An 18,035-nucleotide genomic window follows, 5' to 3' on the forward strand; every position below is an offset into this window, starting at 1 on the left:
TCCTCCCTCCTTCCTTCCTCTCTCTCTCTCCTTCTTTCCTCCCTTCCTCCCTCCCTCCCTCCCTCCCTCCCTTCCTTCCTTCCTTCCTTCCTTCCTTCCTTCCTTCCTTCCTTCCTTCTTTCCTTCCTTCCTTCCTCTTTCTTTCTCTTTTCCTTTTGTAATCCTATAGAGATGGCCCAGCTGCCAGGACTACTTTGGCAGGCAGCGTGCTACAGGACAAAAATGTAAGAGAAGTCTATTAAGGCTGGACAGCCCAGGGTTATTTTCACCCCCTCAGCCCCAAGTCCCCCAAACTAAAGACCCAAAGGCTCCTTGACTCATTCCTGTTCGATTTCATGGAAAGTCTCCCACCCAGTCATCAGTTTGCCAGAGTACCAGGCACTGATGAAAGGTGGCGAGTCAAGAACTGCCACGTCCCAAGGTATAGTAGGCCTTATTGCACTCTTAGTGGTCCAAGCCAAAGGGATGCTCTTTTTGGTTCCTGTCATTCCCAGTTGGATGTGACAGAGCTGTTTCAGGATAGGCCTAAGTCAAGAGTAGCCTCTGGGTTGAGGTGGGCTGGGAGATTAACATCTTACCTGGGGTCCTTCAGATAAACCTGTGGGTTTTTCCTATCTCATACAGGCCCATCTTAAGTTTTGATGTTGACTAAAACTACTTCTACCCCCTTAGTTATAAAAAAGGCCACAAGGAGCATTTATTATGTGGATATCTGGAAGTGAGATAGTTATTCCATTCCCAGGAAAAGAAAAATAAAGCTAAGTTACAAAACTAAATCTATATGCAATAAAGTTATTATATACTGCTTTGTTTAAGCAGAGTCCTCTGGAAATTTATGTACAGTACATTAGTTTTCAGCTATTTATATTCCACAGTTAGACCTTAAGATTCTCTGGTTTTAAGACAATTGTTAAAGATACTTTTAAAGCTCTGAGCAGTTACAGTACATAAAGATGTTAGCTTTTTGTTTTTCATTAGATGCAAGAAGAGGCAGGCTCAAAGCCTGTGGGGAGGGCCAGGCTTGAGCAATTTGGTAAATGTGTCGGAAAGGAAATTAGACATTGGAGGATCAAGACCATTAAGACACTAGCTCATGAGAGATCAAGAATTCAAACATGACATTCATATTCGTCCATGGCCAGCACAGATTCATAACACGAATTCCATTTAACATCTTTATGAGCATTTAAGACATGCATTTAAATTAAGTTGCTTCTTATCAGCTAACTCTACTGGGGCAACCATTCTAAAGGGCTCCACATCTTCAAATTACAATGACCGGGGAATTACATGAATATTGTGTGTTTGAGGGTAGTTTTGAGGGGAGCTGGGAAAAAACATGGTAGAGGAAAGGAATCAAAGAGGGTCTTTCCTCCTGAGGAGAGGCAGAGAGATCACACAGAATTCTGTTTGTGGGAATGCTGCCGTGGCGGAATGTTGGGTTATTGGTGACAGAAGCCTAGTTTCATGCAATTTTCTTTAAGGGGGCTAGAAAATAGGAACTACTTTAAAAAAAATCAAAGCAGGCACAGTACACTCAAAGTTGGTGTGTGAACACCCTTCAATGATGCTAGTTTGGTGAGGTTGTGCACACCTCTCCCGGGTTATGCACTCTCATGAGAGGTGCGTTTGGTGTGGGAGGGAGAGGCCACCTCACCTCGGAGGTTCCTGAGGAGGACTTTCAGCTTCTGGGGCTCACTGGTGCGCCTCCTGTTGAAGTCAGCTCGCGGTTGTGTTTGGGCACAGTGATCCGTCTGCAGGATTTGAAAGAGGCTGGCCATGTTGGGCCCGATCTTCTCCATCAGGCTGTCTCTGATAGTGCTGACAGTATCCCCGTCGCACTCTAGGAGGCTGCGCACGAGTCTGTTGTAGTATCTGCAGCGGGGAAGAGAAAAAGGGACACATCATCAGTGAGAACAGGTGGGACCAGGCTTGCGTGGGGCCCCAGCCGACGCCATCCTGAATGGCTAGACCTGGTGGACCCAAATAGATAGTAGGTGGCTTCCGATTTTTGTGCCATCTTCTTAGTGTGAGTGCTTCCTGGATTCACCACACAGTGCAAGACAGGTATATCTCCGTGTTTAGGGTTCAGGGACTTGACTTTGGATAGTAGGCTTTCAGCAATGTTTAAAAGCTTTAGAAACAATTATAAAGCTAGATGGGAGTGGAGGGATCATTTGGTGACTATTTTATCATCTTATTTTGTAGGCAGGACAGCTGAAGTGACTTTCGAAGATCACACACTGGGTGAGTGGTAGAAGCAGGACTTAAGTCAACTATCATGAACTGAGCCCGACACTCAACACATATTAATAGTCATGGAACACCCCTTCACCTTTCTCACTCAACCCTGTGGCCTCCCTCCCCTCCGACAGCTGTCAGTCTCTTTATCTATGAGTCTGTTTCGATTTTGTTAGTTTATTTTGTTCTATATGAGTAAGATCATATGGTATTTGTCTTTCTTTGACTGGCTTATTTTACTTAGAATCATGGTCTCTAGGTCCACCCATGCTGTTGCAAAAGTGAAGGAATTAAGGAAAAAAAAACTCAACTAAGCAAACAAAATAGCATCATAGATACAGATAACAGCATGGTGATACCAGAGAAGAAGGGGGTTGGGGGAAGATAGAAGAGGGTAAAGGGAAGATAAGTGGTAATGGAAGGAGACTGGACTTGGGGTGATGAAACACACAATACAGTATACAAGTGATGTATTCTAAAATTGTACACCACAAACCTATGTAGTTTTATTAACCAATGTCACTCCAATAAATCTAATAAAAATAAAATAAAAGTAAAAAAGTTATTACACATAAATTTGTGGTTATTTTGATGCCTCTTTGCAATTTTCCCATTTCTTGGCATGTGTTCAGGTATATGGGCATATGAGTACATAGTCAGACTGAACTTCTATCTTTAAAGGAATCTCCTGTCTTTAGTGTCAAAATTCTTGAAAGGTATATTGTAGTGAGAGGGCCAAATCCCAGGCAATGAGGACATGTAAATGGAAAGATCAGTGGTTGTTAATGGTTCGTGCTTCAATAATTCCAGGAAGCCTTCTCTCACCAGTTTAGCTTTAACTGGCCTCTTCCCTTTTTTTTGACATTTTTTAGATATTTGGTTAGGATCACACAGGTCAGCGTTTGATGTATTTGTTTTCCTGATCAGACTCTAACCTTATTGAAAGCAGGGCTTGGGTCCTTGTTCTTTGTATTCCTCTTGTGCCAGCATCATAGGGCAATACTGCCCATTCACTGTTGATGTGTTGATTTAATTTTGTGGCCACAGAGGCAATGAAGCTTTAAAAATATAACTCTCTCCCATAAGGCGTGATTGCCACAAGAAAAATTATCTGTAGGTCTGGTAAGTTTTACCCCAAATCCTGTGCTGGGTATAAATTACCTTCATCTTTGGTGCAAGTTCTTCAGGCATCCCAACCACTGCAGCTACATGTCGTGGCTCAGAAAGAGTTATACTGTCTAATATTTACAACATATAAATGATTCATCCTGTGCTTTAGAAAGACAGTCCAGGTATGTTCAAATTTGAGTTGGGATGTGTTTGCTCTATTTTGAGGTGGTTGTCAAAACCCATTAGCTCCATGTCCACTAATAAGAGACTGTCCTGATGACAGGTATTTGCAGAGTGTCTGTGGAGAGACCCTTTCCTCAGAGGAAACTGAGGGTCACTGGGGCCATAAGATCTTCTGTGAAGAGAAAGCTATTTATTTTTATGTCACCTCATGGAACATAGAATCAAGCATCTTTCCAGAATAACTTAACCCCCCAGAGAGGCCCTTTCAAGGATGAGCAGTAAATAGTGTGGAATATGGGTAATGAAGCAAAGCGGTCACTTTTCTGTGAGTGAGCAGAATGAATTTGGGGATCAAAAGAGAAGTGTCCTGTCTGGGTCTCAGACAGAGTCCTGGCCCCATCCTTCCCATGCAGAGGGGTTATATGCAGCTGTTTTTCAAATCGGGATTCTCTGGCACAGAAACACATTTTCCAGCCCTTTGGAACTATATAGAGCACATGAGTCAAAGCAGATCTCACTTGGATGGGGAAGTGGGTAGAAAAATGGTTTTGGAAAAACTGAGGATGAGCTACTTTGTACCAATAACTTCAGAAGTCTGCATACCCATATAGATCCCCAGGCATCTCTTTGTTTGTGGGCTCTGCTAGGTCATGGGTCCCCTGGACCTCTGTGTCCAGTTCACAGGGTGATTAGATCCTAGAGAATGAGGTTTCTGAACCTTGCTTTCCTGCCCCCCAGTATGGACTTTATGACTCAGAGTTAAACCTTCCACTTCGAAAAAGAACTATTCACACCAGATGACCTCCCAAATAGGCTGGAGCAGATGGTCTTTCCTTAGATCAACATGGCAAGCTTTTGTCTGGTTGAAGAAGTCTGACTTCAGGAAGAAAATGCAACTTCTGTAGCTGGACTGGCCTGTTGGAGGCCAGCTGAGTTGCTCTGGCCCAACTTTGTCAAACCTACTCTCCCTCTCTGAGGGTTTTGCCTTCCCTGTTGCTTTCTCTGCCAGCCTAGGTGGAACATCTGCACTTGGTGTTTTTTGACAATGGCCTTTGCTGGCCTGATTGCCCTTAGTGACTCCCCCCAAATCTACCCTTATCTCCTCTCATGGAGCTTTATTAACACAATGAGGGCAGGTTAAGGAAGCTCCCTGGAGTAGAAGATGCTCATGGCTCCATTAGCAGTTCCTCCAAGTGTGGGGAATAATCTGTCAGCCTTTCCATTTGCCAGAGTGGGCTGTAGGTTTACCCTGGGCATCTCTATTAAGAGCTAGCATCAAGCATTGACCTCTGGGATTGTGTGAGTAAATGAGATAGACCTTTCCTATCTATAAACACTAAGTGAGAGTAGTGAAGATATTGTGTCTGCAGTAAAAGTTGCCTTAGCAATTGTCACATATTTAGTGAGCACTGTCTTGTACCAAGTAAGCTGTGTTTTCTCTTTGAGGAGAGAATGTACACAAATCTAATTGTTGCTCACCCCGGGCACATTTATTCAATTCTGCTTGGTTTTCTATTTTTGGATTGTGGATGTAGCCTGGCTGCCATTTTTGAAGTAGAAATCAAATAGCTTGGCTCAAGGCCATGTGAGTTCTAGGCCCAACTCTGTCACTTTCCAGCTGTGTGACCTTCAGCAGGTCACTCCCCTCTCTGAGCCTCTGTTCTTTAATCAGTGAAATGAGGCAGTTAGTCTAGATAACCTCTATGGCCGTCTTTAGCTGTGACATCCTATGTTTCTAGTGATTTGACATATATGCTCCTTCTCAATTTAACAAAAAAGACAAATAAGCAATAAACCAAACAATTAAAAAACAAACCAACAAACAAACAAACAGTGAAGCTCTGTCTTCGGCCCATCCTTTGCAGGAAGAGTTAGAACTATTTAAGATTTCTTTCCTCATCTTTATGGGGTGGTGGGGTGGGGTCTGCTGCAAAGACCTGGCAGGCTAAGTGTTTGGGCCACCCTGCCTAGAGGGACTTTTAAAAGCATATTTCTTCCTTCCTACTTTAAAAATTCCATCGCTAACTTTTTTTCTTGTGAAAGAATAAGATCAGATATTCTCCATAGCTACTGTTTCAGCCATGCTTACCCAAATACACACATACTGCCTAGGAACGTTCTGTGTGAGGTTTATAAATAGTCCTTTGTTTCCCTTGATCAATATTATTCTTCTGTTTCCTGTTCCCTATCCGTGCCCTAGAGAGCTGGAAGCTTTGTCTGTTTTCCCACTCTGGATGTGGATTGGTCTAACTCTTCCCAAGTCTCCCACTGTTCAACCTGCCTGATCAATTTTGCCTGCTTTCCTCCTGGTTGGAAGTGTCGTTTGCAAATTCAGCCAGGGGACACTCCAGCTATGCTTTCTCTTCTCAGTACATTTTGCTCATGGAAAACTTCCCTGTTCTGGCTTCTGGTCCAGTCACAGGCTTTTGGATTCTCCCAGGCCCAAGTCTCAGGCTAGATAAGTCACAGGAAAGTGGAATGAACCTGTAACTACTTCCTTTTGCAGTTCAGTGCCAGTTGGCGTGCATTGGCGTATATCTGTGGTGGGACAGAGGCTGGGAAAGCAGGATGTTTCAGGAGGGCGAGGAGCTTAAATAGAGCAAATCAAGCCCAGAATGGAACCGGAAATCTCTCCAGTTCTCAGCAGGAATATTAGCCCATGGAAGTGAAATAATTGGAGAAAGGTAAAAGTTGCATGGAAGGTTCTGGTTTCCCAGGGGGTGGCCACTTTTTCCCACTTTCCTAATATTTGTGATTCCCCTAAGATTACAGTAAGAGATAACAAGACTCCTTGTGACCATTTTCTAAAGGTGATGAGAAGACACTTATTGAAAGTAATAATGGCCTGACTAAAATGAGTACTAGCCTCTTCTTAGACAGGCAGGATCACCAGTCCAGAGTCTGAGTCATCCTTTCTAAAAGACCTCTCCCTTCATGATGGAAGATGCCGTCTCAGTTAAAACAGAGAGGTTAGTACCACCTCAAAATGGCTTTCATGCCATATTATAGATCATGAACTGTCACCAGATCCTTAATGATCTAAGCTTGTAATAATGGCTCTGCTAACATACCCCTATCCCCCAGCTACTACACAAATAACATCCTTTCTTTGTAGCCCCACATCAGACTAAGAATTCTGTATTTCTCTTCTTTATGGTGAAAGGTGTCTCCAGCAATTAACCAGGTTCTTTTTTCTCCCCAGATGTAATAAGAATCTTCTTAGGAGAATTTTAAGACCAAGGTCGATATAGAGAGACAGACCACTTGAGATAAATGCTAGTTTTTGTTTTGAGGAAATCAGTTAGGACCCATGACAGAGTGGCTTCCAAGGACTGAACAAACAATGTTTGTAAACGGACACCAGATTCTAAAGAGTACTGACAAAGTGAATCAGACATTTTACAAAGTTTTAGTGTCGGGGGCTTAAACTTTCCCCAAGGAAGAGCTGCTTTTCTCATCTTGTAGGTGCCTTTCCGGACGTGCCTAAACCACTAGGAAGCCCCTGAAGGACCAGGCTGTGGCCACTTTCTGAACAAGGGTGGCAGAATATGGCTAGGAAATTAATCAGGGTCAGTCTGCATTAGCTCTCAGGTGGTCGGAGTAACACAAACAAGACTGGTCTTTGTGAATACGTGTGGATTTGGTTGGAAAGTCAAAGAATCATAGTGCTTCGGGACTGGGAGTCAAATTTCAATTCAGGGTCAGGAGCATCACCGTAAGCTGAACTTGACTGCGGGCTGGCACTGCCCTTGCTATACCTTCACACTAGCCCCATCACCACTTCTGTTAACTTGGTCACAGATGGGGAAGCCCAGGTATTGCTGGGAGCCTTTCGAGGTGATGCAATGAGGTTGTCAGCCATCACCTGTGCTAGGTGTTTACTCTGAGCTGGTGAGGACAGTGGGTTAGGGCCACAGAAAAACATGATGCTGGGGTAATACCAGCACAGTGGCTTTGGGTGGCATTAGAATACTAGGATGAGCATGTGATCAGGGCAGTCAGCAGAATGTCATTATAGGAAATCTCGGTCTAGAGGAATGGGATGTAACCCTGGCCTGGAAGGGAACATGGTTGTTGTCCAGTTCAGCCACTTCACCCAGGAAGCAGCAGTCCCAAGAAGGGGTGGCTTGCTCTGGGCCACCTAATGAAATGCCTGACTGAGCTTGGGGCAGACTCAAAATGTGTGCAGCTTTAAAAGACTGCATTATGACATTTGACCAGGGTTTTTATAATGGCCAATTGTACTGTGCACAGTCATTCAGCCAAATTTGATGTCTCAAAAGCTTGTTTCCATAAACTTCATAATTCCCTTCAGGCTCATGACAAGAAACTGACCATGAAAATGTATGCAGGGATGCTGCAGATGAAGCTTTCTATTAGCTGCACGGGAAGACTTTTCCTATAACAGAGAAAAAAATAAACCCAGCCTGCTTGAGCTGTCACAACCAATCACAAACACATTTTTCCTGCAAAAGCTGGGAAGGCTGCAAGCTAAAATAAGAGCATGACTGTGGCAATTGAACCCCCCTCCTGTGTCTGGCTCTGCCAGCCAGCCACTCCCTCCTCCACCTTCACTGCAAAAAGTGGACTCATTTCATACCTGTTGGAGAAGTGATTGGGCAGCTGGACGACTTCCGTGATGGCCTCGGGGTTCTGCTTGGCGATGCTGCACACGTTCAGCTTGGTATAGCACTCCTCCTGCACCTCAGCAATCATCCTCTGGAAAATGGAGCACCTCCGGATGGCAAGGAAGACCTTGGCGGTGACCCCATTGGCGATGCACTTCAAGCTCTCTTTGACAAATGCTTTTCCCTGCCAAGGAAAGGGGTAGGAGGAAAAGCTTTAGCTCAAGCTGACGAGAGAGGACAGGGCATACAATGTGTGGAACTTAAGGGGGCTCTTGGCACTGTACTATGGCCATCTGCATGTCCTTGCAATGAGAAAACTGTATGCATGGCCAGGATGAAAAATGTCCCTACTCCCTGAGACTACCTTGAGAGTGGAGCTCCATTGCAATGAAATGAGACAAGAGAGAAAAAAAGAAAGAAACCATAAACAACCACCCTGCAGCTTAAAAATAGCCATGATATGTCTTTGTATTCTTGGGATTGAGACTTTGATAACTCAAACCATAAGCTGGTATGCTAGGTCATATAACTTCTTTGTTAGAAGAACATTTTTATTTCCTCTTGAAGAGGCAAAGGTTTTCTGCTCATCATCCCTCCCTTGTCAGACAGCCTCTGTCAGCACGTTACAACTGGGTCTTAGGGTGGTTGGGTGGGGGTCTTATACACAACATGTATCCAGGCCTAAAGTGTGTGTGTGTGTGTGTGTGTGTGTGTGTGTGTGTGTATACACACTGGAGATGAGGATTTGGAGTGGAGAGGCTAAGAGGGAGGGCTGGTTCCCTAAAAGACTGGTTCCTAAGAACAATAGTCTAACACACTGTTAAAGACCAGGAGCCAGTGGGAGTAAAAGTTCAAGGTCTTATTACCTGAGTGTCGAATTTAGCAGCGCTGTACAAGAAGGATTTACAGATGTCATACATCCCATCTGTGTCACAGGTGGAGTTTTCCAGGCATGCGAAAGCCCCACAGCCAACCTGCAGCGCACTGTTGAGGCAGCGGACCACTTCAGCTGAAAGAGACAAGGCCATCCGATCTGGGTCAGACAGTGAGGTGGTCCCAAGGGGTCAAGCTGGTCTGCTGGAAAAACTCAAGGACTCGGGGTCAGGAGAACTTATTGTAGATGTCGGTGATGGGGCCAGGAAATAGACCCATTCAGAGCAGGGAGGTGGGTGGGATGAGAAAGGGTGGGGCAGGCAGATGCCTCTGGCTTGGAAGAGCCAGGGCACATGTGGGAGAGGGACTATGCTTTCCCTCTGAGACACACACTCTTGTCTCACCACGGCCACCCGGTTTGGGTGGCTGGAGAGGAAGGCTGGACTGGGCACGCACAGAGCTGGGAGCAGCTCTGCAGAGCCAGGGGGCACCACTTAGAGCCTGAACGCGCGGGAGGCAGGAGCGGTGGCTGGTGGTTCAGGGTGAGGAGGTGGAAAGGCCAGGGAGTCCATTTGGCTCCTGAAAAGGCACTCCAGAGTAATAAGGATGGAATTTTAGTCTAAATAGCAGAGAAGAATTTGCCAGGAGTCCCTTCCGAATTAGGGCTTTTAACTTACCTTCATATTGGCAGAAAGGAATCTGATCCGTTCTTGTTTCACCCCAACCCCCCACCACAGGACAGTGCTTAGAGGTATATATAATGTCTCTCATGGTAAAAGCCGTTTTTTTTTTTTTTTAAAGAAAAGAGAAACACAGGTGTGGAATAAAAAGGCCAAGGCACCCCTTGTGCAAGACTGGAAGAAAACCGCAAAGAACTTGCATGAGGCTTTCTACATTCTGGATAAGATCCCATAAAAGTAATTTCTCTCCTACAGAAGGGGGGTGTTCTGGCAGGCAGCTCTGCAAGAAATGATCTGCGGCCTTCGTACCGTAGGATTCTCCTCCGAGATCAAAAGCATGGTTCAGTTAGGTTCCCCCTCCCCCTCCCACCACCCGCAGCCTCTGGGATGTTACAAGTCATTTCCCTAATTATATATTTCTACGGGTTCAAATTATAACTTCGCTTTAAGCAGTTTTAATATGCATTGGGGTTCCTATTGTTTTAGGCAAGCTCAAATTGTGAATCACTGCATCTCTATAGCAACTAAGTACAAAAGGAAGTGAAGCAAAGCCCTTCTCTCGGCAGGGACCTGCTCTTGCGAGGGGAGCGAGGGGAGCGTCGTCTGCAGCGTTTGGACACCTGCGATCCCATATTTGCTGACAGTTGGGGGAGCGAAGGCAGCAATAGATGAGCAGCAAGGCGGAGGAGCAAAGTCACAAGGCGGAAGTGTCAATGCCGGCGTCCTAAGGACTCTTTTCCTTGCAAGGCCAACCTTACACACAATTGACTGCTTCAGGAGTTGGGGCAGAGTGAGACCTTCCCCTTGAAGAAACAGCTGCTACATTTCACAAATAGCCCTTTTCAAGAGGCTCGCTGGCCATGGGCTGAATGAACGACTGAATGGAGCCCAAGGGAGAACCGGGAGGAAGAGAAGGAGCAATGTTGGGGGTGGGATGTGTAGGATTTTCTCTGAATATGCTCTGGGCTTGTCAGACTTGAGGCTCTGGTTCCATAAATCAGCCTGCAGGGGGAGCTTTCGGTGTGTTCTCTGAAGGGGTGGGGAAGTCAAGTTATAGGGTCTCATGGGTGAAGAAAGAGGGGCATGAGCCAAATCATGTCTCACCTTAAGATCAGCTTCAGCTTCTGGAAAGTATAGAGAGCGCTTTGAAGCATGCCAACATTCAAGCCTTTCCCCGCCCCCTCCCCCCCAAGAGGGTACGTGCCAGATTTCAGGCAATCAGGCTAGGCTTATGCAATGAAATACCCTCAGCACAGCGCCCAGCTTCTTCGTTAGTTAGTTGCGTGCAATTTATTAAACAAAGGAGCTCCACTTCCTAAGGCTATTGGATTACACCGGCAGTTTATTGCCATCAGGCATGAAGCACATTTATTATCAAGATCAGCAGTCACAGACACAGTTGCAAAAGCGAGAGGCAAATGAGGACAGCTCTTTGGGGGAGAAACCGGTCCTGGGTTTGCCGCTTACCTGAGTTCTGAGCTGCCACTCGGGATTTCCTGGAGCTCACAGAATCATTCTGCTCCGCCTCACGGGTTGCAGAAGCACTGATCACCAGCACCAGAAGCACTGCTGAGTTTTGGAGCATTCTCTGAGAAGTTTCCGCTAAGTTGTTGGGTTTTTTTTTTTCTCCCCCCCTTTCCTCTTTTCCTCTCCCGGCTTGAGGGAAGATGTGGATCTGGATATGCTGAAAGCCTAGGTGAGGATTTGATGAGGATTTTTGGTTGCTGCTGATGCTGCTCCTGCTGACGCTTCCGCTGCTGCTGTGGCTGCAGTCGCTGCTTCTTGCACCTCTGGCTTTTGCAAACTGGGGACCCAGGAGCTGCACCCAGGGGTTTTATAAGCCGTTCTTATCGGTCCTTAGGATCAACGACCAATCAGGTCCCTCAACTGGTCTGGCTAGCCAATCGGAGGGCACGCTCATTGGGCTGGAGCTATTTGACTTCTTAGAAATATTTTCCAGCAAATTAAAAGTACCTGCTGCCAATGTTTCATATGTGTATGTGACTGTGTGTGCATAGATGTGTGAAAAAGCTATTTTCACAGAATTAAAGGATAAGTTTGTATTGCTTGAACTAAAGGAAAATCATAGGACAATCTCAGCAAGGTGCTTTGGAAATCTATCCATCTTTTTAAAAAAATGAGCTGGGGGGTGGGAATGGGCAGCGAGGGCAGGATGGGGAGTGTGCTCTCTGCGTTTTCATTCAACCCCGTTATAGTGGTTTTACTCTAATTTTAATAGCACATTCTCTGTGTTGTAATCTACATACATGTTACCTCCCCATCTTCTCAGCATATATATGTTCGCAGGTCTGTGATGCATTTTGGCTGTGTGTGAGAGTCCTGAGTTCTCACCCACATCCAGGAGCCCTCAAGGGACATACATGAGTGAAAGGGCCCAGATGAACAGGGACAGCTCTAAGCTGTGACCCCAGCTTCCCTCTTGCTTAGCTCTATGACCCTGGTTCCTTTTACCTTGCTCTGCCTTTGTTTCCAAAACTGTGAAAAGTCAAGGTTGGGGTCTAGCATTCCTTGGGCCTCTAACACTATGATTCTCTAGTAACACAATGAAACACAACTCCATCTCTTTAGTCACCAGCAGGATTGCAAACTCCAGGACTGTTAGTCATCATAGGTACCCACATGCACACCTACATATACTGCACTCAGCAGGGAGACCTGGCCTGGAAGGCGAATAAATGGTGCGTTCAAACCCAGCAACTTCATAGTCACATTGAAACAATAAGCTGGTCAATGCAAGCCTAAAACCACTGGGGAAACCAGTTCATTTCTTGGGGGTAGGGGTGGGGATGGGGGCAGTAGGACTGGGAGGAATGGGTACGAAAAGCCCAGAATGTGTAGGAGAGAAAACTGATAAGTTCTAAACTTAATGGGGAAATTACAGCGGCATCATGAGGCATGCCTAGCATAGAAGCTCCTATATTCTTACATGTGGGCTGTAGGCAACAGTGAAGCTTGTCCCTAACTTGTGAAGGAGGTGAATAATTCAGGGCAGGATTTACCAGGGTGGAGAGGTGGACCTTAAGTGCTGGGCGAAGTGAGGGTATTAAGCAAAACAAAAACAAAACAGAACAAAACAAAACAAAACAAAAAACCTTAAAAATTTTCAGGAGGTAAATGAGAAAGGACCATTGGAGATTCACACAGACACAGGCAGGATGATCTTCCAAAGAAACAGAGCCAGCCAGCAGTTTCAGGTTAAGTGCTAAAACCTCCCACAAAGGTTGAAGAAAGAGTGCCAACTCTATTAACTACAAACCAAGAATCAGCTCTATATGTGTGTGGGGAGTGGTCTTGCTGAGTGTGTAGCCACCCTTGCAAATAAAGGGACTGTTTGGAAAGCATAAAGAGATAGAAAAAATAGGTAAAGAAAATATCTAAGAAAAAGAAAGAAATTTCCAGTTTCCATGATACAGTCAGTACATTTCAATTTTTATTAATTAACCTGATCACTATTTTTCAAGTATGGTCTAGGCCGAGTGAGTAGACCATATGAGGTCAGTTGGGAGAGTAAAAGAGAAAAGATACAAAGGAAGAAAAAGTAATGGTTCTTGTCATTGAGGTGCTTGCAGTCAAGTTTGGAAGATGGTCAACCTCAGTCCTACCTCCTGGATGTTCAGGATGTTAAAACCTTGCGTGGTAAGGGAAGGGCATGGTCCACATTGGTCAGAGATGTGGGGAAGGCTTCGTGCAAGGATGTGGGGAAGGGTCTGCAAGGAATGATCAGCAAGGGAACGATGTGAACTGGTGTTGTTTATTGCTTTTTAAGAATTTCGGGAAAAGCCACAATACTTTCGTTTTAAAGAATACAAGAGCTGAATGTTCTCTTCTAGAAAAAGAAGAAGAGGACGGATGCATGCATTTCCCCCCAAGGATCGTGGTTTCTGTTCCTCAGCATTCTCTGCCTCCTTCACAGTTCTTCACCATTAAATGCCGTGCTGTTGGTTTCTCTCATTGGACTTGCTCCATGTTGGCCTACTGGCTTAGTGGAGTGATGGAGACTTCCTCCCGCCATCCACATTCTCTTTCTCTCATGTTCACAGAGAGCACATGGTCCCACAAGTGTCAGGATGTGCGTTGTACTTTCTCTGATGTTAATTTATCATTCTTCCTTATTTCTTTACCTTTCAGTCGTACGCCTGGACGTTCATTACTGGGTGTGCAAAGTGCCTCCCAGTGACAAACAGATAAGCTGTCATCTGAGGAAATCCAATAGTGGTCAGCTATATTGGTTTGCATATAACTAACGTCAGTGTGTTTGAGAATATCAAAGGACATAGCTGGAGTCTAAGCAGAGACACCCAATGTCAGGTTTCTTCCCAGGAGTTCATGGATATTTGAATGTCCACAGTCATTGAGTTTTGTCTTGAATTTTAATATAGCAATGATAGAAGAGTCTTGGGAACTCTGAAGGGGATGTCCAGTTCCTTTGTAACTTCTCCTAGGGGTGGGGTGGGTGTGAGGGAATACCAAGGAGTTTGAATATCAGATTTCAGAGTTCAGATTTTATCCTGCAAGCAACAGGGACCAGTAGGGGTTCTTGAGTAGAAATTGTTAAATGATGTGTTGAGATTATTGTTTAGAGAAATCTTTTGAAATCTTTTTAGGATAGTTTGGAAGAAGAAAAAAATGAAAGTTATAGGAATAGTCAGTAATATCAGTATGTGTTGATATTGGGTAACTATGGTAGCAGTAAGAAAGGAAATGAGGAAAAATAAGAGAGTTATTTTAAATGAAATGGAAATTCTTAATTAACCTAAGGACTCAATTGGAAAAACCTTTTTCCCAGCTTCATGACAACAGAGATGATGTACATTCCTTCTTCATGTATTGGTTCCGACTTTTAGTTGACAGGACTCTCTAGCACCTCCATTAGGCAGACACTGTTTGGCCTTCTGTTAAGTAGCAGACTGGACTGATCAAACAAAAAACTTGAAGGGGCTTTAGATAGATGAAGAACCCTTCCAACCCTGGTTCTGTGAGTTGGAGGTGCCCCCAGGTGTATGGTGGGAGGGGAGCAGAGCTTGTCACTGCCCTGGAGTAAGGAAAGTGCAAAGAAGTGAGTGGGAGAAGCTGCCAACACCTGAAGCTGGGGTGGGGTGGGGAGGGTGATGCCCTGGCTGTGCCCATGCAAGGCTGGTACGAGTTCAATGAGAAGATTAAGCCAAAAATCTCCAAGGCTTTGTTGCATTTGGCTAGCTTAAGGCTAAGCAGCAAACAGCTCTATGCCTTTTTTGCTTAGAGGAAACCAGGAGCGTGGTGTCTAAATATTTCTTTTGCTATTAACAGAGCACAAGACCCATCTAGGTTGGTCTGATATAGAGACCCAGGTTGGAGTGACATTGTCACTCTTTTTCAGGAATTCTGGCCTGACTGTACTATTGGATTATTGAGTCATGCCTTCCTAACCTCAAAAAAAAAAGGAGGAAGGGAGAGGAGGAAGATGAGGGGAAAATTTCATTTCCATTTTATATGAAGAAGGTACCAGGTTTTTTGTGTGTAGTCTCAACTATTTGTGTGAATCCTTGCCCCTTTACTTGCCTTAAATTGCTTTAAACTCTGCTAAAGAGAGAGAACAGAGCAGGAGGGCAAACTCCCTCTCCCCCCTTCTCCAGGGTTTGTGGAGGGTTACTGAGTGCCTGGCAAGAGGGCAGGTGTTGTGGGAAATGCAGGGAAATGTTTGACCTTTCCCTGTGCTCCATGAATTCCCAAGCTGTTTCTTAATGCATGAACATTACATTTGAAGAAGAATGTCTGTTTTCTGGAAATATAATACAGCAAGTGGGTTGGAATCGAGTTTACAGGTTTGGATTCAATTAACATTTACAGGGTGTCTATCTACTCTAGTCCAGGCATTACTGCAGATGTTTCTCATCCTGCGAGAAGAAATGCTACTCTATCTTTCCACAGGAAGAGCTGGAATCCAGGGAGAAGAATGGCTTGCTCTTGGGCAAGCGAGGAGGGGGGAGCTAGGTCTCCTGAGATTTGCTATTTCAGAAGTAGCTGGGGTCCTTCAGGTGTGTGAGCACAGCAGTGGAGGAGGGAGTAGCTGTGCCCACGGCACTGCCTCTCGGGGTGGGGGAGGGGCAGGAGGAATAAGAAATAGGTGGGCTGATCTAACATGTTTAAACCAGAGCAGGCAAGTTGAAATTAGCCTCTACTCCTGAGAACACCGGCTTTTCTCTCTTTTTTTTTTTCAGGTATAAGTTATGATGTCACTTTATCTCAGGGAGGACAAATTCATAGTCCTAGGGCAGCCCACAAGTCTTCAGTTTCACACAAGGCTCCTGAAACAAGTATGAAGAGGATGTGATCTGTGTGTCATTGACTCTGCCATTAGCGATAACCCTTTGGCAGACCTGAAAGGACGTTATGCTGCGGGGGACACACGAGGGCGCTCGAATCAACCAACAACAAGAGGTTTCTTTTACATTAAAAAAGAAAAGTTGTGAATCCTGGCTCTGTTAGATTGACCATTGTTTCAGGATGCTTTTTAGGGAGATAACTTGTGTTTGTCGTCTAGGTCACTCACCGGTAACTTAGCTGGTGAGCTCACAGACCAGCCTGTCAGCACGTTTGGAAGTTTTGCAGCATATGCTGTTCTATATCCCACGCTGTTACTGCTTAAGGGGAAACAAGCTGCAGACAGTTTCTTAAGTATTCTGCCCCAGTGCTGAGAGGAAAGTAGCATCTGTACCTAACTTCAGGACAGATAAGATCGTACATCAGATAACACGCAGGGAGATCCTTGGTTTAACAAAGGGATTCTATATCCCAGTGATAGTGAGCACTACTCCTCTTTAGTGAAGAAAATGAAATGTCTGTGACCCATTTTTCCACTTAGCATTCTTTCTCCCGGTGGTCTGCTGACAGAGGTTGAGACCAAATCAGAACTGTTGTCTATTTCTTACACTTTTGGGTGCCTATTCTATTGCTTGGAAGTCTTCCAAGGGAGCGTGGGAGTTGGGGGGTAGGCGGCATACTGGAGCATGACTGCTCTCTGGCTTCTTGGTTCTGCCTTAAACACCTTTGTGAAGAAGTCCTCTGCACTCTGTTAGATGCAAGAATTGGAGTGGGGCAGGCCTGTCACCCTGTAGACACATGAGAAAGCCTTTCACCCAGCGCTTAATGCAACCCTCTCCAGTTAGAGGTCAGGGCTCAGCACTCTCAGCCAACCGACCCATCATCCATGGGTGCATGCGGGGCAAGGCATGGCAGCATGCCCCTGAACCTGAGGCAGCAAATACACAGGGCTGAACTGTGACTTGTAGTGAATAAGACTGGTGGATGATGCCAATGAGTTTGTGAAATAGAAATAAAAACAAAATCCACCCCAACAATCGTGCTGAGGCATCAATCTGACATATTTAACCTAAAGCCAACTTGTCATGTGCAAAATGCTGTCCAAGTATGAAGAAGTATCTTGCAGCCATTCCTGAGTGCTACACGAATCTATTACTAGTTTATTGGCTGAGAATGAGGGATGTGGAGAGGGAGCAGCTTTTATACAGAGTTGACTGGCAAGTCAGCAAAGGGGCCATACTAGGAGATTATAGATTTCTTTACTTGATGTTTGGAAATATTGCCAAGAAATTTATTATGGCAATCCAAATGCATTTTATAATCAAGTTGCATTTAATATGCTTTAGGCTAAAGTGCAATTAAGATAAACCAGTTCCCAGTTCTGGATGAGTATCATGGGAGTATCAACATATTCCAATGACTCTATCAGAGTAATAAAATGCAGAATGCAAAGTCAGAATGTAAACTGTAAGGGTTTTATAATGGTAGCTGAAATGGTCACCAAATGCCATTTTGTTTGCTTTCATGGAACATGGTTTTTGTCAGCTGTTTGGGAAATGAGCTCTCTCAGCCCTTTTAAAAATTAATTGTAAGAAAGTTTAGTGGAATAAATGGAAATCCAAGTGCAAAGGAAACACTCTCTGGCTGTCAGGCATGCATTTTCTTGCACATGTCATTTTGCATTCTCTAGTGACAATAATAGGAAGGTGGAGGAAGAGGGAGAGAAAAAGCCAGAGCTTCAGAGGAAGTGAGGAAATCCTTAAGGACAAAAGTGTCATCAGGGGAGTAGTTGTTCTATGACAGGGACATTTAGCTCAAAAGATGTAGAGCTGGGGAACATTATTGTTTTCAGAGACAAATTTTAATAATATCTCATTGGTTCTTTTCATATTTGTATTTATAATTTTTTTGCATTGTTGTAATTCATTGTAACTGTTTCTCTTGTTAGATTAACAAAGGAAGGGCAGTTTCCTGTGTATGTGTGTGTGTGTGTGACATG

General features: G+C 44.8%; 1 protein-coding gene across 1 annotated transcript; it reads right to left on the minus strand.

The window, feature by feature from the left end:
- Positions 1 to 102: 102 nt before the first annotated feature.
- STC1 (stanniocalcin 1) lies at positions 103 to 11,504 on the minus strand. The gene is made up of 4 exons (XM_045853252.1): positions 11,183 to 11,504; positions 9,029 to 9,171; positions 8,135 to 8,346; positions 103 to 1,875 (listed from the first exon to the last, which is right to left on the minus strand). The coding sequence occupies exons 1-4, from the start codon at positions 11,298 to 11,300 to the stop codon at positions 1,605 to 1,607; spliced, it is 744 nt and encodes a 247-aa protein (XP_045709208.1). The 5' UTR covers positions 11,301 to 11,504; the 3' UTR covers positions 103 to 1,604.
- Positions 11,505 to 18,035: the final 6,531 nt, after the last annotated feature.

This window comes from Phyllostomus hastatus, unplaced genomic scaffold (assembly GCF_019186645.2).
Source record: "Phyllostomus hastatus isolate PE091 unplaced genomic scaffold, TTU_PhHast_1.1 phas_contig_98, whole genome shotgun sequence".
Lineage (NCBI taxonomy): Eukaryota > Metazoa > Chordata > Mammalia > Chiroptera > Phyllostomidae > Phyllostomus > Phyllostomus hastatus.